Consider the following 16,982-nt stretch of genomic DNA (forward strand, 5'->3'; position numbering starts at 1 on the left):
GTGATCAGGCAGAATACTGAGAACTACAGCTTCTCAAACTGGCAATACAGACACTCAGAACACATTCAAAAAAAAAAAAAAAAAAGCAGAGCAGAGATGGAAATAGTTTTCCTTTAGGCATCTCCTGCAATATATCAACTGTAGGTTATAGTATAAGTTTTAAAAAATCAAATTCCAAATGATGCTATAATATGTCAACAAGTGTTCATAAGTACCTCAGCCACATAGCTAATTGCATCCTTCAAGTTGAGCTCATGGAAAACATTAAGGATTTGGTCTCTTGATTTTTGAGCAGACCTTCTCATCAGTATTTTTCTGAGGAATTTCCTATCAAAATTGGACCACCTGATAATTTAAACAAACTGTGTTAATGGCAAAAAGCAATTTTAGTTTCAAAGCATTTTTAATTTAGCATAAATTATATTTTTTGAGATAAACACTTTGAAGAAAAGGGTGAACAGCAGAATGTGAGGGATTTGTGTCTTGAAGCTTTTCAATTAGCATGTAAAGGAAGTCAAGGAAAAGCCTGCTACTTATGTAGCTGTCACAAAGCATTTAATCAATTCACTTACCCAACACTACTACAAGAGAGCTATGATTATCCCATTTCAGAGCCAGTAACACATTTTATACCTTGGGAGATCACGCTACCTTATTTTTCCACTTCTGATTGTGTTTAATTTTCTTCCCTTGTTGGGAAAGTAATCTGCTTTTCCCCAAGTGTATTGTAGGACAGCCAGACCAGAAAATCAGTTCAGAATAACAGTGCCCTTCTAGAAGCTCTACCAGAGGGCCTTATTTATGCCACTGATTTACTCTGCTCTGCGGATAGTAGCCATGTGTATTTTCAATGATTTGCACTTCCAAGACTGTCTGATAGTACTGTATCTGCCTTGTCATGTTTAGGGTCCAAAAGATTAAAGGCTGTTTTACTTTCTTCTAACTTCCTCAACACTTCATCTAAAGGGCATGAGGCAGTTTTGGAGACTATTGCTCAGAATGACTCTATCCATTTCACCTAATGGCCATTTTGAGTTTACAGTGATTCAGATTGCTTAAACCTTTTTGTGTTAAATATTATTCACATAATTGATAACTATTCCTCTTCTCTGGCCAGAACATCTGATCAGCAGGCTCTAATTCAGGCTGCCACACCTGGATGCTAGGGGTTGCCATTTCTTTATGGAAGCAGCACTTTCATATACATAGAGTCCAAAAGGCAGGCTTAGAATGGTCTCATTCAAAATACATTAGTCATCAAACCACATACTCAACCATGAATCTACATTAAGCTCCTCTTTCTGTTCTTACTCAAGAGGATTACTTTCTGACATGCAAGAAGTCACACGCTAATCTGCCACTTTAAAAATATAGCTCTATCTTTGAGGCAATATATCAAAACTGGAGATGTATTTGCCTATACTATATATAGCCTACTGAAATTTATTCCCAAAAAGTAAACTACAAACTTAGACCTTAGAAAGAAGATCTTCTGAATGGAGTGCCTCAGCCAAATTCTTTGCTGCATAAATGAATGAAGAGCAATAGGAAGGGAAGGAGATTGTCTCTATAACTGGATGCAGGTGAGCAATTCTGGTTGAGTTCCAGTACAAGCTGACTTCAGCCTAGGAATTGTATTGTTTTGCATGATAATGCTAAACCTAACCTAACAGACTGTCAGAAAGATTAGGAGTGTGCTCTGCAGAAAGCTAACACAACCACTTGGCTTTTGGATTGGAATTGGCAGGTTGAGTCAGCAAGAGGTTAGCAGGTGAGTGTTTGCAGCTACGAAATGACCTGACTCAAGGGACAGAACGGCCTAACTGGAAACTGTTAAGGAAACTTAACACTCTTAAGGATGGCCAGATTTAATGTCCTTTTTTCCACATTTCTTCATCTAGGTATGGAAGTGTGTCTATCACAAGGGTAACTCTTCATATGTATTTTAAAGGAAACGGTGTATCTTTCAGCTGGGTAATTCTGCTTCTCTTGAGATGAATCAACTATACAGACAGGGTAGGGTCCATTATTGGTTTCAGACTAATGGGCTGAAACTGTCAGGGCAATTTCAAAGCATCCTCTACAATAACTTTCAGAGGTGTTGAACACATCATTGTAGAGATAGGATAAAGAGCTAGCATAGTTGTAGCTGAGGATTTTTAGTGCCTCTGCACGTAAATAGTGTTCATGAAATGTAGTATTACAAAGAGAAAACAACATTAACATTCTAAGTAAAAACTTCTGCAAATAGTCAGTTCTCTAATCTTGAGAGAACGACCTCATATATGAATTGAAGCACCTGCAAAGGCATGATCTGAACTGTGGAAGAGAAAGGAAAGATTCTAGTTGTAAGGGGACAAAAAGACCAGCCTTGCTTTCCCTAGACTCACAGACTTAAAAAGTTACAGATTGTACAGATAATATTTCCTACCAGTATGTCAAGATTCTAAATTGGTTGCTACTTACTTGTCTCTCAGATAATGATGGCCTATTTGTCCAGAAATGTCTTCTATAGCAGAAAGAATGTGATCAAAGGCCTAGGAAAGTGATAGTGGAATTAATATTTTCACAGAAATAAAAAAGCATGATTAGAAAATAGCTCAATTTATTTCAAGTTAGACGAGGTAATTATGTAGAACAATTTTATGACTGTTTAAAAAAAAAAATTTCCCATTTACAGAAATACTAACTACTATAAGCTTTTCTCTTCAAAGATCCTGAACTTTCTAACTAGTTCTTTATAAATCCACTAAATATTCTTGAGTTACAAGGGTCTCAATGAGAAGGTACTTAAACCCCCTTTTTAACCTTCAATTTTAAAACTTTTATGGACTCATTTTACCATCTCCTTTTCTGCCCTATGAAGTACATCTGCCACTATTAGTGTAGGTGATTATTTCACTTGAACCATTTCCCCAGTTATTCTTTTTATATGTTTCAGGCGCTCATACTCCCCTCAGAGTAGCAGTAGGCACCATTCTTTTAATATCTAGGGCAAAATTTCATACTGAGTATATTGGATGGCTGATAGAAATCTGGAGGCTTGTAACTCTTGATTCAAATCAAGGCAGCTGCAGGTACAATTTAGCCTTTTTCTGTGTATGGTTATTAATATTTCACTCTGAACATTTCAATGATTACCGCAAAATATACTAGTGCTAGCTTTGGAACACCGTGGCTGATATTTGGCACTTTTGGGTGAGGCTGTATCTCAAGTCCTGTGTCCAGTTCTGGGTCACTCACTTCAGAAAAGACATTGAGGTGATGAGTGTCCAGAGAAAGGGAACAAAGCTGGGGAAGAGTCTGGAGCACAAATCTTGTGAGGAGTGGCTGAGGGAGCTGAGGTTGTTAATCCTGGGGAGAAGGAGGCTGAGGGGAGACCTTATCATCCCTTTACAACTGCCTGGAAGGAGGGTGTAGTGAAGAGGGGGTTGGCTGCTTCTGCTGTGTTTTAAGCGAAAGGATGAGAGGAAATGGCCCTCAGTTGTGTCAAGGGAAGTTCAGATTAGATTTCAGAAAAAAAAGTTTTCACTGAAAGCACTGGAATAATTTGCCCAGGGAGGTGGTGGAGTCACTGTCTCTGGAAGTGATCAAGAGCTGTCTGGATGTGGCACCTGGGAATATGGTTTAGGGGTGGTTATGGTGGTGATGAGTTGACAGTTGGACAGGATGTTCTTGAAGATCTCTTTCAACCTTGATGGTTCTGTGATGTCTTATAGTCTTCCATCCTTTAACCTATATTTATATTAAAAGGTTATGGGTTTTTTACTGAATGAAAACTTTATAATGTTGTATGAGAGTGAATTGGAAGAGCTTGTGTTTCAAAATATTCTAAAAGAGTAAAGAAATCCAGGGACATACTACATTCACACTGAATTAAAACTTTTTTCATTAATCTGGAATTTCAGTATATAATTATTCTGTACTGGACAGCAGACTACCTTTCTATGTAATGTGCAAGCTACAAAGCTGGTTTTGAGAAGGAAAAATAAATTTATTTGGACATACTTTGCCCTAGCGATCATCAATCATTCTTCTCTTTTAGATGAAGCATACTCCATCTGTGCTGTTTCCCCAGTACTCTCAGACCCATTGAATTCTCAAGTGAAAGACCAGAACTCTCATATGAATATCCTCTCACAGGACTCAAACCAAAGAGAAACACCAATTAAAAATAACTTTTTAAATGTTTGAAGGATTTTGCTCTTGAAATCTGATAGCCCACTCCCTTACAAAGAGACGTTTTCACTAACAATTTTGTTTTCTCTTAAGGTGCTCTGTAAAAATCCGAAAGATACCATGAGGTTTTTTTAAAAATATCTTACTCTGCCATGTAGTTTCTCATTCAGCTTTGGTTCTCTGTGTTCAGTTTTCTTCACTTTCAGCCACTGTACCAAGGGTTTGATAGTCAGGCCCTAAGGATTGAAACATGACAATAAATACTTGGAAGTCCTCTTAGACTTTCCTCCAGCTGGGTAACAGAAATAAAGCACATTTGTGTGTTCTTTGGTGGTTCTTATACTTTCTCAGTTGATTTCTGTTCCTTCTAGAAGATAAAATAATGCAGTACCCTCAGCTCCTACTACAAAAGCTTGAAAAGACAATAGTGGAACAATATATCATCTACAGGGAAAATATGGTAGTGGAAGAGTAGAAGTGTTTCCTATGCCACTGAATGTGGTATTTTCTGCACAAATCAGGAGTTTGTGAACACAGCTAAACTTTCTGTAATACACTTCAGAAAATACTAAAAGCTGCTATCTGTTGACATATTTTCATTTAAATTACTGGTTTTTTCATCCAGAAAGTGCTGTTTTGTTTGGATGTTAAATACTTTCTTGTCCCATGGCTTGCTGCAATATTTTGAAACAAGGACTGAGGCTCAGATATATCAGCTTACTGACTGTATCTGCCCATTAAAAGCACTGTTCCCTATAGTTATTCACATGAGGTGAAGGATGTTTAATCAGATATTAACTTGGCACTATTAATACCAAGCAGCTATGACTGAACAATTTTTAGCACAGACGAAATTGTGTTTTGCCCCATGTGGTCCCACATGAAAACATAAAATAGGATCTTTGTTACTAAAATTACAAATTCAATTATGCTTTTGGTTCAGTGAAACAATACGCAACCTTCAGCTAAGAACTGCTTTAAGCACTCAGTACTTTTGGGGACTCCTTCTCCTTGCAAGCAGCATGCTTAAGAAGTTGTTACCTGGAATATAACAGTAAAAAACACAACAATGATAGTTGTGCTGACAAACAGGTTTCTGTCTTCCACTTTATCCTTATCCAGAAGTGCAACAAGAGCAAAAGCAACTGCTCCTCGTAATCCCCCATAGGACATCACCACTTGGTCTATTATCTCCAGCTGGACAGTTCTATAGCGGTTAAGAATCCACGTCTGTATAACCACACCTGTAACAAACAAATGTCAGTATGTCTAGAAATACTCTTATGGAATGTCAGTATCCCAGGTGTGTGTAAGAGAAATGGTGCCACCAGATTGCCTTTATAACAATCTACAGCATCTACTTCCCCCTCTTATCATTGTGTTGCCCACTTGGTGCCTTCCCTTTACATGGAGCCAAAGGAATTAGGTGAAGTTGCTTCCATGAGCCAGCAGCTCTTCTGAGAGTGCTGCCCTCTAGCACAGGCACTCCAGGGAAAGTTCTGCCATGTGCTGACCTTGGAAATTCATTAAGAAAGAACAGATTTTTTCTAGCACTGTAACCGGTGCTACAGTGCACAGGGTCAGTTAACAGAAACGGGTTAAAACAGCACTGATTTAGGGAGTAAGTATAGTACCCTTTGCAAATCACTGAAAATGACGTTTAAGTCATATCTTAGGAAGGGCTGTTTAATTACACTAACACTGTCTTCAGACCTACAGGTGAGATGCTGCCTGCTGTGGGAGACCTAAGACTCTAGCTGTCTCAACGTATCCCAGAACTCCAACCATACAGAGAGAAAACTTCACCACTCCTGTGTGTGTCCCACTGCAGCAGGCCAGGGTGGTTAACCACTGCAGAACACATTCTTCTTTTTTTAGAGAACTTTGAACTTGTGCAGAGAGAAGTGTCTTGTCACTGTAAGAAGGGCCACCAGAGGAGGGAACCTTGGAAATGCTACCAATCTGACTCCTCCAGGGAATGAGAACTGCAATTACGTCAATAATTGCACAATATTGGCAGGTATTTAGTAATTTGTCAATGTCTAAGATCAATTACTTTAGTGAGTGCTTATTTTTATTGCCAAATATTTACTATTTATTCATCGTCACTTCTATTACAGGATTGTTAACCACTCAGTCGAGGAATACAAAAAGTGTCAAAGACAAGACATGGAAAACTATTTTAAACACCTGAGGCACACTGACAGTTATTGAAAGGCAACTAAATGAGCAATGCTTGCAGGCTATTTAGAAAAGGAGGGCAAGGAGCTAGGCACTTCATTCTGCTCAGGAGCTTCTAGACCAGAATAAGAACACAGAATCTAGGAAAACTGCCAGCCAGATAGATCTGTGACCTGTCATTTGAGTTTAAGTCAAGACAAACAGGCAAATAAGCTAGTTTAACTTATTCCCAGGGGTAAGTACATACACCAAATTGCTGTTTGTGTTACTCTCTACAAGTACTTCATTCTACTACAGCAGAACTATGTAGCTGGGCAAATCATCGTTGGTATTTTGAAATATTTGCAAACTTATATAAACGCAGTAAATTGACAGTAGGTAATCCCTACCTGCCCCAGCCTTATTTACTCAGTTTTTCATCAGTCCCTCAGAGTTATTTCTTAAGCCAGAGAACCTGCAGTGTAATTATGTATGGTCTGATATCACTGTGTGCCTAAAACCTGAAGTCAACCATAACGTTAGCCTAAGACAATCTCTTTAGTGCCAAAATGAAAGAGCTGAAGGAAAGATATGGCTGACAAGAGTCACATCTTTTGTTAGGCTGCAAGTTAAAGAACAAAGTCCATTTTTCTGGGAGATTTTGCCAATACCTTTGCTGGGTCAACAAAGGTTAGCCACTGAATGCCTCATGTTAACTGCTGGGCTTCTTGTATATCCTCACACATCATCAAAAATGAAATCCTGCTATATTTTCATGATATGATGGAACTTACTGTAGAGCTTACTCTACTACTCTAACCCAAACCCAACAATAAATTCAAGTAAAATAAATTGAATGTTTTAAAAGGCACAAAACAGAAAGGTCATCTCCTTACCAATAACTCTGTATACTGAGATGAAGACTAGAGTCAGCAGAATAAAAGCCGTATTCCAAGTCCATATACGTGGATCCACAGCTGAAATACCCAGGAACATGAAGATAATAGTTTCTGCTCCACTGGCCAACATTTTCATAGTATATCTTACAGTCGTAGAAGACTGCTCAGATATGTTAGCCTTGACATACTTCTGGCAGCAAATGCCACAGAAGGTTATCCTAGAAAAAGAAGCAATTGTTCAGAAAACATCTGTTGCAACATTTAATGGTATTTCCATCTGTCTGTCACATAGTGATAAAAACCCGCCATTAATTCCTAAGAAAAGATATACTCATTTACACTTGTGGAGTCTACCCTAGGTAAACAGCATATCTCAAACATACACACTGATGTGACCTCAAGTGGCCTGAAGACAGCATTTCATTAGAACATACTGACTGTAATTCTCTTCATGTTACTATACTACTTTCAATGCAAACTTTGTTTTAAGACTTGTTTACGTTAGACATAATCTTAAACTAATGCTCTGTTTGCAGAAAGATTTCAGACCTTGAATACACTCACTGTATCATCTACAAACATGACAAACAAAACTGAGAAGGAAAGTATGCCAGGAATCAATGGATACCAAGAGAAGAAAGGCCACAGAGGAACTCAAGCCTAAACAGGCAACATTTAGGCAAACCTTAATGGCCAGCCAAGACAGAAAGAGATAACAGAGAACAGTGACATTCACACAGTGCCTTAGAAAAATATTGCTTTAGTTTCAAATTATAGGGAAAGATGTCCGCACAAATGGACAAATGTTAAGTTTGAAGTATTATTAATAACAGAGAGGAAAGAGTCATGTCTGTATTTTGCAAAGGAATTCTCCCATTGCTCAGCAGATATTGGGAAACTTGCATTCCTTTTCAAGGCTGAATGACAGTATTTGCAAACTATAATCTAGTGCAGTGCGAACATAGTATTATCCAGCATAAACTTAATGAGTGTTGTATTCAATAGTTGTCCCATATAATTTAGGTTTTCCTTTCAATGTTTTTAAAAACCATATTCCATTGTCATCCCCTTCATAGGCAGTAATAAAAAGAGACTTACGCTAAGATGGCAGAAAGAGAAAGCATCTCTGCTGTGAGGTAGGATAGGTAGGAAATTATAAACACAAATCCAGGTTCAATGATCCTCACGTGCTTGGTGAAACGACTGACCAATGAGAGTAGGAATGCAAAGAAAATGCCAACCAGTGTCCCACCGAGGCTCACCACAAAGAATGACACTGAAAAACAAAACACCCAACACAGCTTAAAACATAGAAATTAATGGTTTGAACTAGTTTTCTTCCAGAGAGAGGACAGCAAATGACCAGTAAATCACAGAAAAATCTGGACGACATGTCAAATTCACTTCTAGGCTCAAGGCTTTTGAGCACTTGGTAGGTGAATGTAGCATGCTGTAGAAGAACAAGGCTACTTCTGTTAAGCCTCACAATTTTCCTTTTTTTCAAACCTGCTACATTTCTTTGTACTATTTTTTCCCATGCTCTGTAACAAATGTTTTTACAAAAGCATATTATAGAATATGACAAAACCATTATTAAAATATTTATTCATAAGATAATTTCGTTTCACGCAATTCTTGGAATGGGAAATAGTGACTAAATTTTCAGGCAAAAAATTTTGATAGTTACTGGCAAACATTACTTGGTGGTGATCAGTGATAAGGACTGGCAATGCCTGTATGCAATCTCAGCTTTCCTGGAATGCAGGGAGAGCATACGCTGAAATTAAGGAGATGCTATTAAATACAAAGAAAAGATATATAGCTGTCAGGTTTCGTGGTCTCAACAAATGAACTCCACATTTGCTGAGTCTCTTCAAGAAAAAACAGATCTTATTAAGTTTCCCAAACATTCAGGAATATTTATTTATTTATTTTCTTAAGACATTTGCCTATGCCATGGGTGCGAATGAATATGAGTAGTGATGGAAAGGGCTGAAAAATAACTGTTGCAAATAGCATAATAATAATATTTTTATTTAAAATAGTGCATATATACACCAATTGTGTGATACAGAATTCACTTCTACGTACCTATGCCTTTGAGACAGTCAATCCCCGTCACATTCTCTGCACCCATCGCAACAAAAGAGTCAAACACATTGTACAGCACCTGGAAAGAAAAGTAGACTACTTTAGTAATTGCTCCTGAATTGAGTCTATTAAAATAATCTCCTTAGGGGCCTCAACATTATAAAGTCTGAAATTCTGTTGACTGTCGGAAATTCTGTCTGGAGGGAGAAATTTGTATTTTCTCAAAATAAAAGAAATGCAGTGGGCCAAGAAGAAACAAACAAACAAACAAAAAAAAAAAAAAAAAAAAAAAACCCAAACAAAAAAACCTTACATTACATTTCTCACTTCAATATGTCCCCTATGTATAAAAAGCATTGCTATATAGATGTGTTTTCTAGAGCAATTCTTGCTGTAAACTCCAGGTATTTGAAAGATTAATTTAGTCACATGTATAAGATAAATAAAATACTTCATAAGACAATAATAGGATGCTAATAATAGGATACTAAACTGAAATATGTTGAACATATATACGTTGAATATAAAAGAGAATATAATAATTGTGCTAAAACTTTTTAAATAATTCACTAACAGTCATTTAGCTGAAAGTAAAGCATCAACCTTATCCATAATTGTTCCTAAGGAGGTTTATATGAGCATATTTTTTTAGACATGCCAATTTAATTTGCTCTTAGTTCCTCCAGTGGTGAAGGAGGACTTTACTATGGCTTTCTCAGCTTTCCTTGTTCCAGCTAAACTTGATCATTCTTATCATATTCACTCAGTCATGGTATACAGGTTACTTTTTTTTCTGTAGCAGTAGTGTTTTACATATTTATGTATAAAGAATGCTATACCATCCACTTTCTTCTGTCTTCCAGTCTTTCCTTTTTCAAGGTAGTAACTCCACTGTTTCAAATTTACTCATAGGCTGTGCTTTCTAGCTCTGGATCATACTTGCTCTTCTGGTTTTTTGTCAGTGAACAATCAAACTTGCTTTTATTTGTTGACTGTGCTCATTTCACAGTAAGAAAAACTCCTTTCCTTCTGAAAGCCAGTGATGTTGATATTTGTGTTCAGCAGAGGTTTATTTCAATATTTGTTTCTGGCAATACCCCAGAAGTACTAATGCTACTGATATCCAAGGGCAGTTAAATTTCTCTGGAAGCCATGCTGTCATTTTCAAATTCATGTGAACAGATTGGCTGCTGCCAATGACCTTGGAGTGCTGCAAAAAGTTAAGTCACTGAGCCTCGTGAACCTGTCTTATCCTTCCTTGAAGACAAACAGGAATAGGAAATGATCCAAAAGTGAACTGAAGCTGCACAACAAGTTGCTTGCATAGCATCTTTCTGTCTTAGGACTTCCAGATCCCTGTCCACTAACACTGCACTACAAAACTATTGACAATTTAATTCTGGGGCAAAAAAAAATGTGTGAAAAGGTGTTTCAATCAAAATAAAAGAATCCCAGAATTCTACTGATATTTTTAAGTCTTTAATAGACTTTCTAAATTAAAAAAATATTTGCAAAAGGAAACCCAAGCAGAAACTTTCTAAAATGTCACACTTTTTTTGTTTTCCTCAATTTGGCTCTTTTTTATATATCTGCTTGATAAAAATCTGATCAAAGTAAAACTGAGGGAGCAGGCATAAACACTTTGAAGAGTATTGTCTCTCTCACTGGCTGAGGTATGCATATAAATTATGGGCATAACACAAATATGGAGAAAAATATATGTGCATTAAAAAACAACAGGAAAGGAAGGCTTAAAATCCCTGGAACTAATTTCATTAAGTCATGAAAGCCCTACTTAAACAATGAAGGCAAATAGAACATGCACCCCTGAAACTTCATTTGAAGTGTCCAGCCCAGAATTGTGTGGTTTATGTCACTTACCAGCTCCAAATAGCTTTCATGCTCAAACATCTAGTGTTTGTAAGCAAGACAGAAAACACTATGAGCCACACTACAATAGCCCATGAGTAGATACATAGAGTACAGTGTTTCTTAAATGAGGAAAACACACTTCAGAAGAAATCCCCTTGAACTGGATTGACTTTGGGATATATAATTTACTTACCACAGTTACAGCATCATTCAGAAGTGATTCTCCAAAAACAATGATGAATAGAACTTCATTGACGTGGACTTCTTCAAACACTGCCAGAACAGCTACAGGATCCACAGCAGCAATTAAGCTGCCAAAGAGAAGGAACTCCAGTAGCCCAGATTTCATTTCACCTTCAAAACCAAAGCAAACAAATTATAAGCAGAATCATCTCTGTATAATCAATAGTAATGACAGACTGGGATACTACAGATAATGTCAAATACTGGAAAACAGAAATGCCAAGGTATCAACTGGAAAGCATGTTACAGTGACTACTTAAAAAGTTCTGCACTGAGTCATGCTGTATCCTACAAGTTTTGTTGGATTCAGCATTGACCCATATGGATCAAAGTTGTTTCTGAGAGCAGGACTGATACTGGCCTGTCCTTGTGGCAAGACAGTTCCAGATCTAAACTGGCTTTCTATTTGTGTGTGGCATCTAACTTGACTTTGTCTAATTTGACTAAATTATTGTCTAACTTGACTAAATTATCCCAGGATAACTGAGAACTCACAAAATGTTAAGAGGGCCATACCAGCACTTCTGAAATAAATGTTCCAAAATATTTCATGTCACAGGTCAAATCTCACTTTTGGTCAACATTCAGTGGTGTTTAACTGCACTTGGTACAGCTGAACACCAATTGTGGCCACTTTACTCGCTGATAGATGTGGTTAAGCCACTTGTTCCCAAATTAGAATTCATGAGGCTGTTAATTGTCTGCAAGTGGACCAAAAAAATAGATGAAGGACCAAAATGTACCTCAACACATTTGTGTTGTGTTTGTGTAGCCCCTTAGAAATTTTGGCAATGATTTCAAAAGTTTTGAAACTACGAATCTGTTGACAGTGCAACCTGTTGGTTTTTTGTTTGTTTGTTTGTTTTTGTGTTTGTTTTTGTTTTTGTTTTTGTTTTTGTTTTTGTTTTTGTTTTTGTTTTTTTACTTTCTTTTAGTTATTAAGGTTATTTTGTTCAGTTATGCAAACAGACCGAGACAAGCATTCACTGTCATTTTAAAAGTAGCAGAAGCAGAGCCACAAAAATCACTTTGCTCAGCTTCCTAAATACCTTGCAAAATCTACCATCTCCAGGAAATCAAGAGATAATCCAGTCATTTTTTCTGGGGATAAGATTTCTGAACAGTAAAAATCCTTTTGTTTTCATTGATGAATGGAGGAGGAAGCAAGATTCATTAAGAAGTGATGGTACCAAAAATTGTATGAGGAATAGCAAGAAGGAACAGGTTGAGAATCCATTCATTAAAACTCAATGCAGAAGTGCATGCCCAAAATTATCAGGCATGATTTCTGCAAGTAAAGAAGAAATTCATCTAATTAAATGGTTTTGAAGCATGAGTCAGACAATGACAGTCAGTAGCTGCAGCCACAGGGTCAGTAATGCCTGTAAGATACCTCCAGAACAACATGACCACCCCTCTAAAAAGAACTCGCAAAGGTAATTTTTCAAATTCAAAATTGCTTGTGCTTAGAATGTAATTGAAATAGAAAACAGATTCCACATATTTTTGATACAAAATGGCATGGGCTTATTTATTCAAGAAAAGGATACTTATATGGGCAGTCAGAGAGATGAGTAGGCAACATCCTGTTATATGTGACAATGCCCAATTCTCTAGTGGAAATGCAGATGTATATATTCTCTTAGCTGTTATCTGCCAATCAGAATAACTACACGGTCTCCATATAGTTTGTAGGTATCTTGGTATAGCCCTGAAAACAGAAATTCATAGCTTCCACAGATGTATAACCAATTTATTTTTTCAAGAAGACAAATAGTCTTGTTCACACTTGGTCATATCTGGCTGACAACAAGGACTGAGCCTATCAGCTTTAGCATGCAAGTGGAGTTCAGACAGTGACCTTAGGTCTGTGCCAAAAATTCTGATAACAGCCTTGAACCTAAATCTAAGCAATGGTTTGACCAAATGTTGTCCTTCTCAGGCAGGCCTAAGGAAGGAACAAGCCCAATGACAATAACTATCAGATATCAGGGTATAATAGAATGCAAAGTTTGAACATAAATTGGCTCACTGAGATTGCTTATCTTTTTTATGTGTTACCAATTATAATCATTGGTACATTCTTTGAAGACTTGCAAAGCTAGTAAGCAAATATTTATGAGGAGATGAGGACACATCTGGAGTTCCTACAAAGCACTGTCAAGAGGCTTGGAGCTTCTAAATCACTTTTATTTAGAGTAATAACAGCAGTTATTTTCAACTGTTACAGGACCATGGCTTCCTCCAGCTCATCAGTGACACCTGACCAAGATAAGTTCACTGGGCCCAGTATGAGACTTTTAGACATACTCACCATGTTGCAGCTATGACCTAGATTGTACAGGAAAAACTATTTTAAGCATTAGTCACAACCATAATACTGCAAGTGTTAGTTCTCCAGTGATGGTGAACAGTTCACTGCAATCAGCCTGGAAGACCTAGTATTACGTAATTCTTCCTATTCTGTGGAAGCAGACTGATATAACTGATGGTTAACAATTAATGTGCTAATCTTTGTTTTAGTTCTAAAAAGGATTTTGTCATCATTATCACCTTCTCCATTTTCCTTCTGCAAATTATAGTATCTGCAAGGACATTGAATGCCAGCAAAGAGATGTTTTTATGTTTATTTTTGTAGGAAATTTAAGCAATCCAATTTGGATTATGCACTCCTATATTGATGGACAGTACTATAGGCCCATTGAATGGCAAAGCTAGAAGTCATTTGGTTTTAGTTCATCTTAGTCTGTAGTGGATTTACATTTCTACATTTTAATGATACTACATTTAGCATTATTTACTTCAATTGTAGAACAAGTAGGATAGAAACAAAAATAAGCCATACAATTTCAGTCAGAAGGTACTATGAATTCTTCTAGAAATTTAATAACTCAGCATTCTCCTATCTTCAGCAAGTAACAACAGCAAGGTTTCTCACAAAGTGTAGTGGTTAGATCTTGTTGACCTCTTGGAGGTCAACACAATAGATTTAGTGGATTAGTAAGTCTGTGTCATGTAGATATTTTAGACTCCTACTCAACTTTGCTGGAGAATGACATAGTTTGAATCAGGGACACCCTTCTTTGGTCTTCTTCACAGCTGAAATTAGAACTCTAGTAGGTCTTCATGGCCAAGACAGGTCCCCACAGTATACCAATAATGCTCTTTCTAAATATTAAAGTTCACCAGACATGTCAGTTTATTGTTTGCCTTTATTAACATCCCCATATTTCTCTTGTAGAGCTTTAGCTGTGACCTGTGGCAAGGGCTGATTCTCCTATGTAGCTGTAAGCTCAGAGTTCTAGTGCACACTGTCACTAAAAGATTTGCATAGTGATGAAGCAGAACATGTAACCATCAAATCCAGCTTTTGCAGTTAGTCAAGAGTTGTTTACAGATTGGGAGGAGAATAATTTAGGTGAAATTTTCACCGAAAATAAAACTTTTTTGGAAAACAGACAACTTTTCCATTTCACATGTTGTAAGAAAATAAATCCTTTCCCTTTAATGACTTATAGCAAAATATTTTTTAAAGTAATTATCATAGATTATATTTCCCAGAACAGGATTTTAAGAATACATTTTTGCTCAGATTTTTAAAATTGTTCCAAGCACCTTGGATGTTTAAATAAAGAAATAATTCTCCAATCTGCAATAGCAATATCCTTGTCATATATTTTTTTTCTGAAAACCTGATTTTAATGATAAATGTGATATTGTGGATGAAATATATTGCTTAAAGCACAGTAAACCTCTTATCTACCAAAAAAAGTCAAATATTTTTGCATCTGAGCTGTCGCCTTTGTATCTTCTAAAGAAAATATTGCTGCATCTAGAATAAGAGTTATAATAAGGTAGATAACTAAAATGTATCTATCGTAGCTGTCTGTATTACAAACATCCGCAATTACATAACATGAGTCTTAAATGAAAGTCTGTAGAGATTAACTACTGTTGTTCTGTGCCTAGTCTAGCAGGCTTGTGCCCTTATATCTCAATGTAACTAATACAAAGTGTGTCTTAGAATCATAGAACGGTTTGTGCTGGAAGGGACTTCTCATACCCTCCAGTTGCACTGCCTGGGACACCTTCTGCTAGACCAGATTGCTCAGGGCCCCATCCAACCTGACCTTGAACATTTCCAGGGATGGGGCACCCACAGCTTCTCTGGGAAAAGCACAAGCAATAGGAAACCCTCATTTTTTGGATTTGTGGTCTAGGAGATTGTGTGTCAGTCATGCTTTCAAGCCCCTTTGGACTGCTCCCATTAAAATGGCTTCTTTTTTTTTTCCTTTTTTTTTTTTTTAGTAAGACATCTGCTATTTCATTCATTGGGTAACACTTATTATAATAACACTTAATTGCATTAGTAACATTAAATACAGTTGTAACATTAAATACAGTTATAACATTTATTATTAAATAACACTAAATATAACACAATACTAAAGATTACTTCAGAAAGATACTTCCATTTCAGAGTAACTTTTAAGGTTTCTATCACAGCAGAAAGAAACAAGCCCTTTAGTGTGTATTTTTCTCCAGATATCCATTAGCAGAAAGAATCCTGAGCTTTATCCTGAGAGTGTATGCACACATTTAGAGCAGGACAATATGAGACATGGATTCAAGTAGCTTTTATACTTTCCTTAGGGAAGATTTTTCAGGTCATTCTTAAATTTGATAAAGATATTACAAACTGCTCCCATTAAAATTTAATTTTTCTGCTGGAAAAAGTTGTTAAATTGTAACTTATTACCCGTCTAACAGTATATACAGTGGCATTCATAATTGTGCCTTCACAGATCGAACTTACCCATTATTCCTGTCAGATAGACACCATAGAGAGAGAAACCAGTTGTGGCAGCATTCCAGACTGTCCCAATGACAGCATACAGAAGGATGGAGCCAAGATTTCCAAAGAACAGTCTATTTGGCATAAAATATCCAGCATCCAAAACAATGGGGGGCAGCAGATAGAAGAAGAATACAGTTGGTGTCAGGGAGAAGGAGGCAATGTGGTCTGCTGCCCATACAATGCCACCGAGGAAAAGACCAAGGACAATCAGCAGAGCACTTTCTGGAACCACACGAGTGACTTTGTGGGACAAGTGGAAAACTGTGAAGAAACACAAAAACAATGAGTCAGAAGTGAACTGGAGAAACAATTTGAGCAACAACTGTGGTTAGCTGGCAATTTTGACTCCACACAAATTTTTTGCTTTCATTGTGGTTAGACCCAAAAGCATGCATGGAGTGCTTGGGATACAGGCACTTATAGAATTTAAAAAAAAAAAAAAAAAAAAAAAAAAAAAAAAAAAAATCAATCTTCAGATTTTATCCAGCATATTTTAACTTATATGAAGGCAATATTCCATGACATTTATTTCCTTCATTGGGTTATCTTCTTTTAACAAGATCTGTCTAGAGAAAGATGATGTTCTGTGCAAAGCAGTAAGTGCAAGGCTGAAAAGCAATGGGGAAGTCCCAGAAATGTATGACATCAGGATTGATTTCTGTATCTAAAAATACACATCC

The 16,982-nt window shown here is 36.8% G+C and overlaps 1 protein-coding gene across 2 annotated transcripts in view; it reads right to left on the reverse strand.

Moving 5' to 3' along the window:
• SLC9A3 (solute carrier family 9 member A3) overlaps positions 1-16,982 on the reverse strand; it is a gene marked incomplete at its 3' end in the record, with an annotated part of 51,712 nt that overhangs the window by 10,751 nt on the left and 23,979 nt on the right. For both annotated transcript variants that reach the window (XM_083866926.1, XM_083866927.1), the window contains exons 2-10: positions 16,261-16,563; positions 11,395-11,555; positions 9,330-9,408; positions 8,337-8,514; positions 7,236-7,456; positions 5,221-5,423; positions 4,326-4,415; positions 2,467-2,537; positions 216-345 (exon numbers count right to left, since the gene is read on the reverse strand). In XM_083866926.1, coding sequence (XP_083723052.1) covers positions 216-345; positions 2,467-2,537; positions 4,326-4,415; positions 5,221-5,423; positions 7,236-7,456; positions 8,337-8,514; positions 9,330-9,408; positions 11,395-11,555; positions 16,261-16,563 — 1,436 coding nt within the window. The remainder of the gene's footprint in view (positions 1-215; positions 346-2,466; positions 2,538-4,325; positions 4,416-5,220; positions 5,424-7,235; positions 7,457-8,336; positions 8,515-9,329; positions 9,409-11,394; positions 11,556-16,260; positions 16,564-16,982) is intronic.

This window comes from Zosterops lateralis, assembly GCF_965231275.1.
Source record: "Zosterops lateralis genome assembly, chromosome: 1".
In the NCBI taxonomy this organism is placed as follows: Eukaryota; Metazoa; Chordata; class Aves; order Passeriformes; family Zosteropidae; genus Zosterops; species Zosterops lateralis.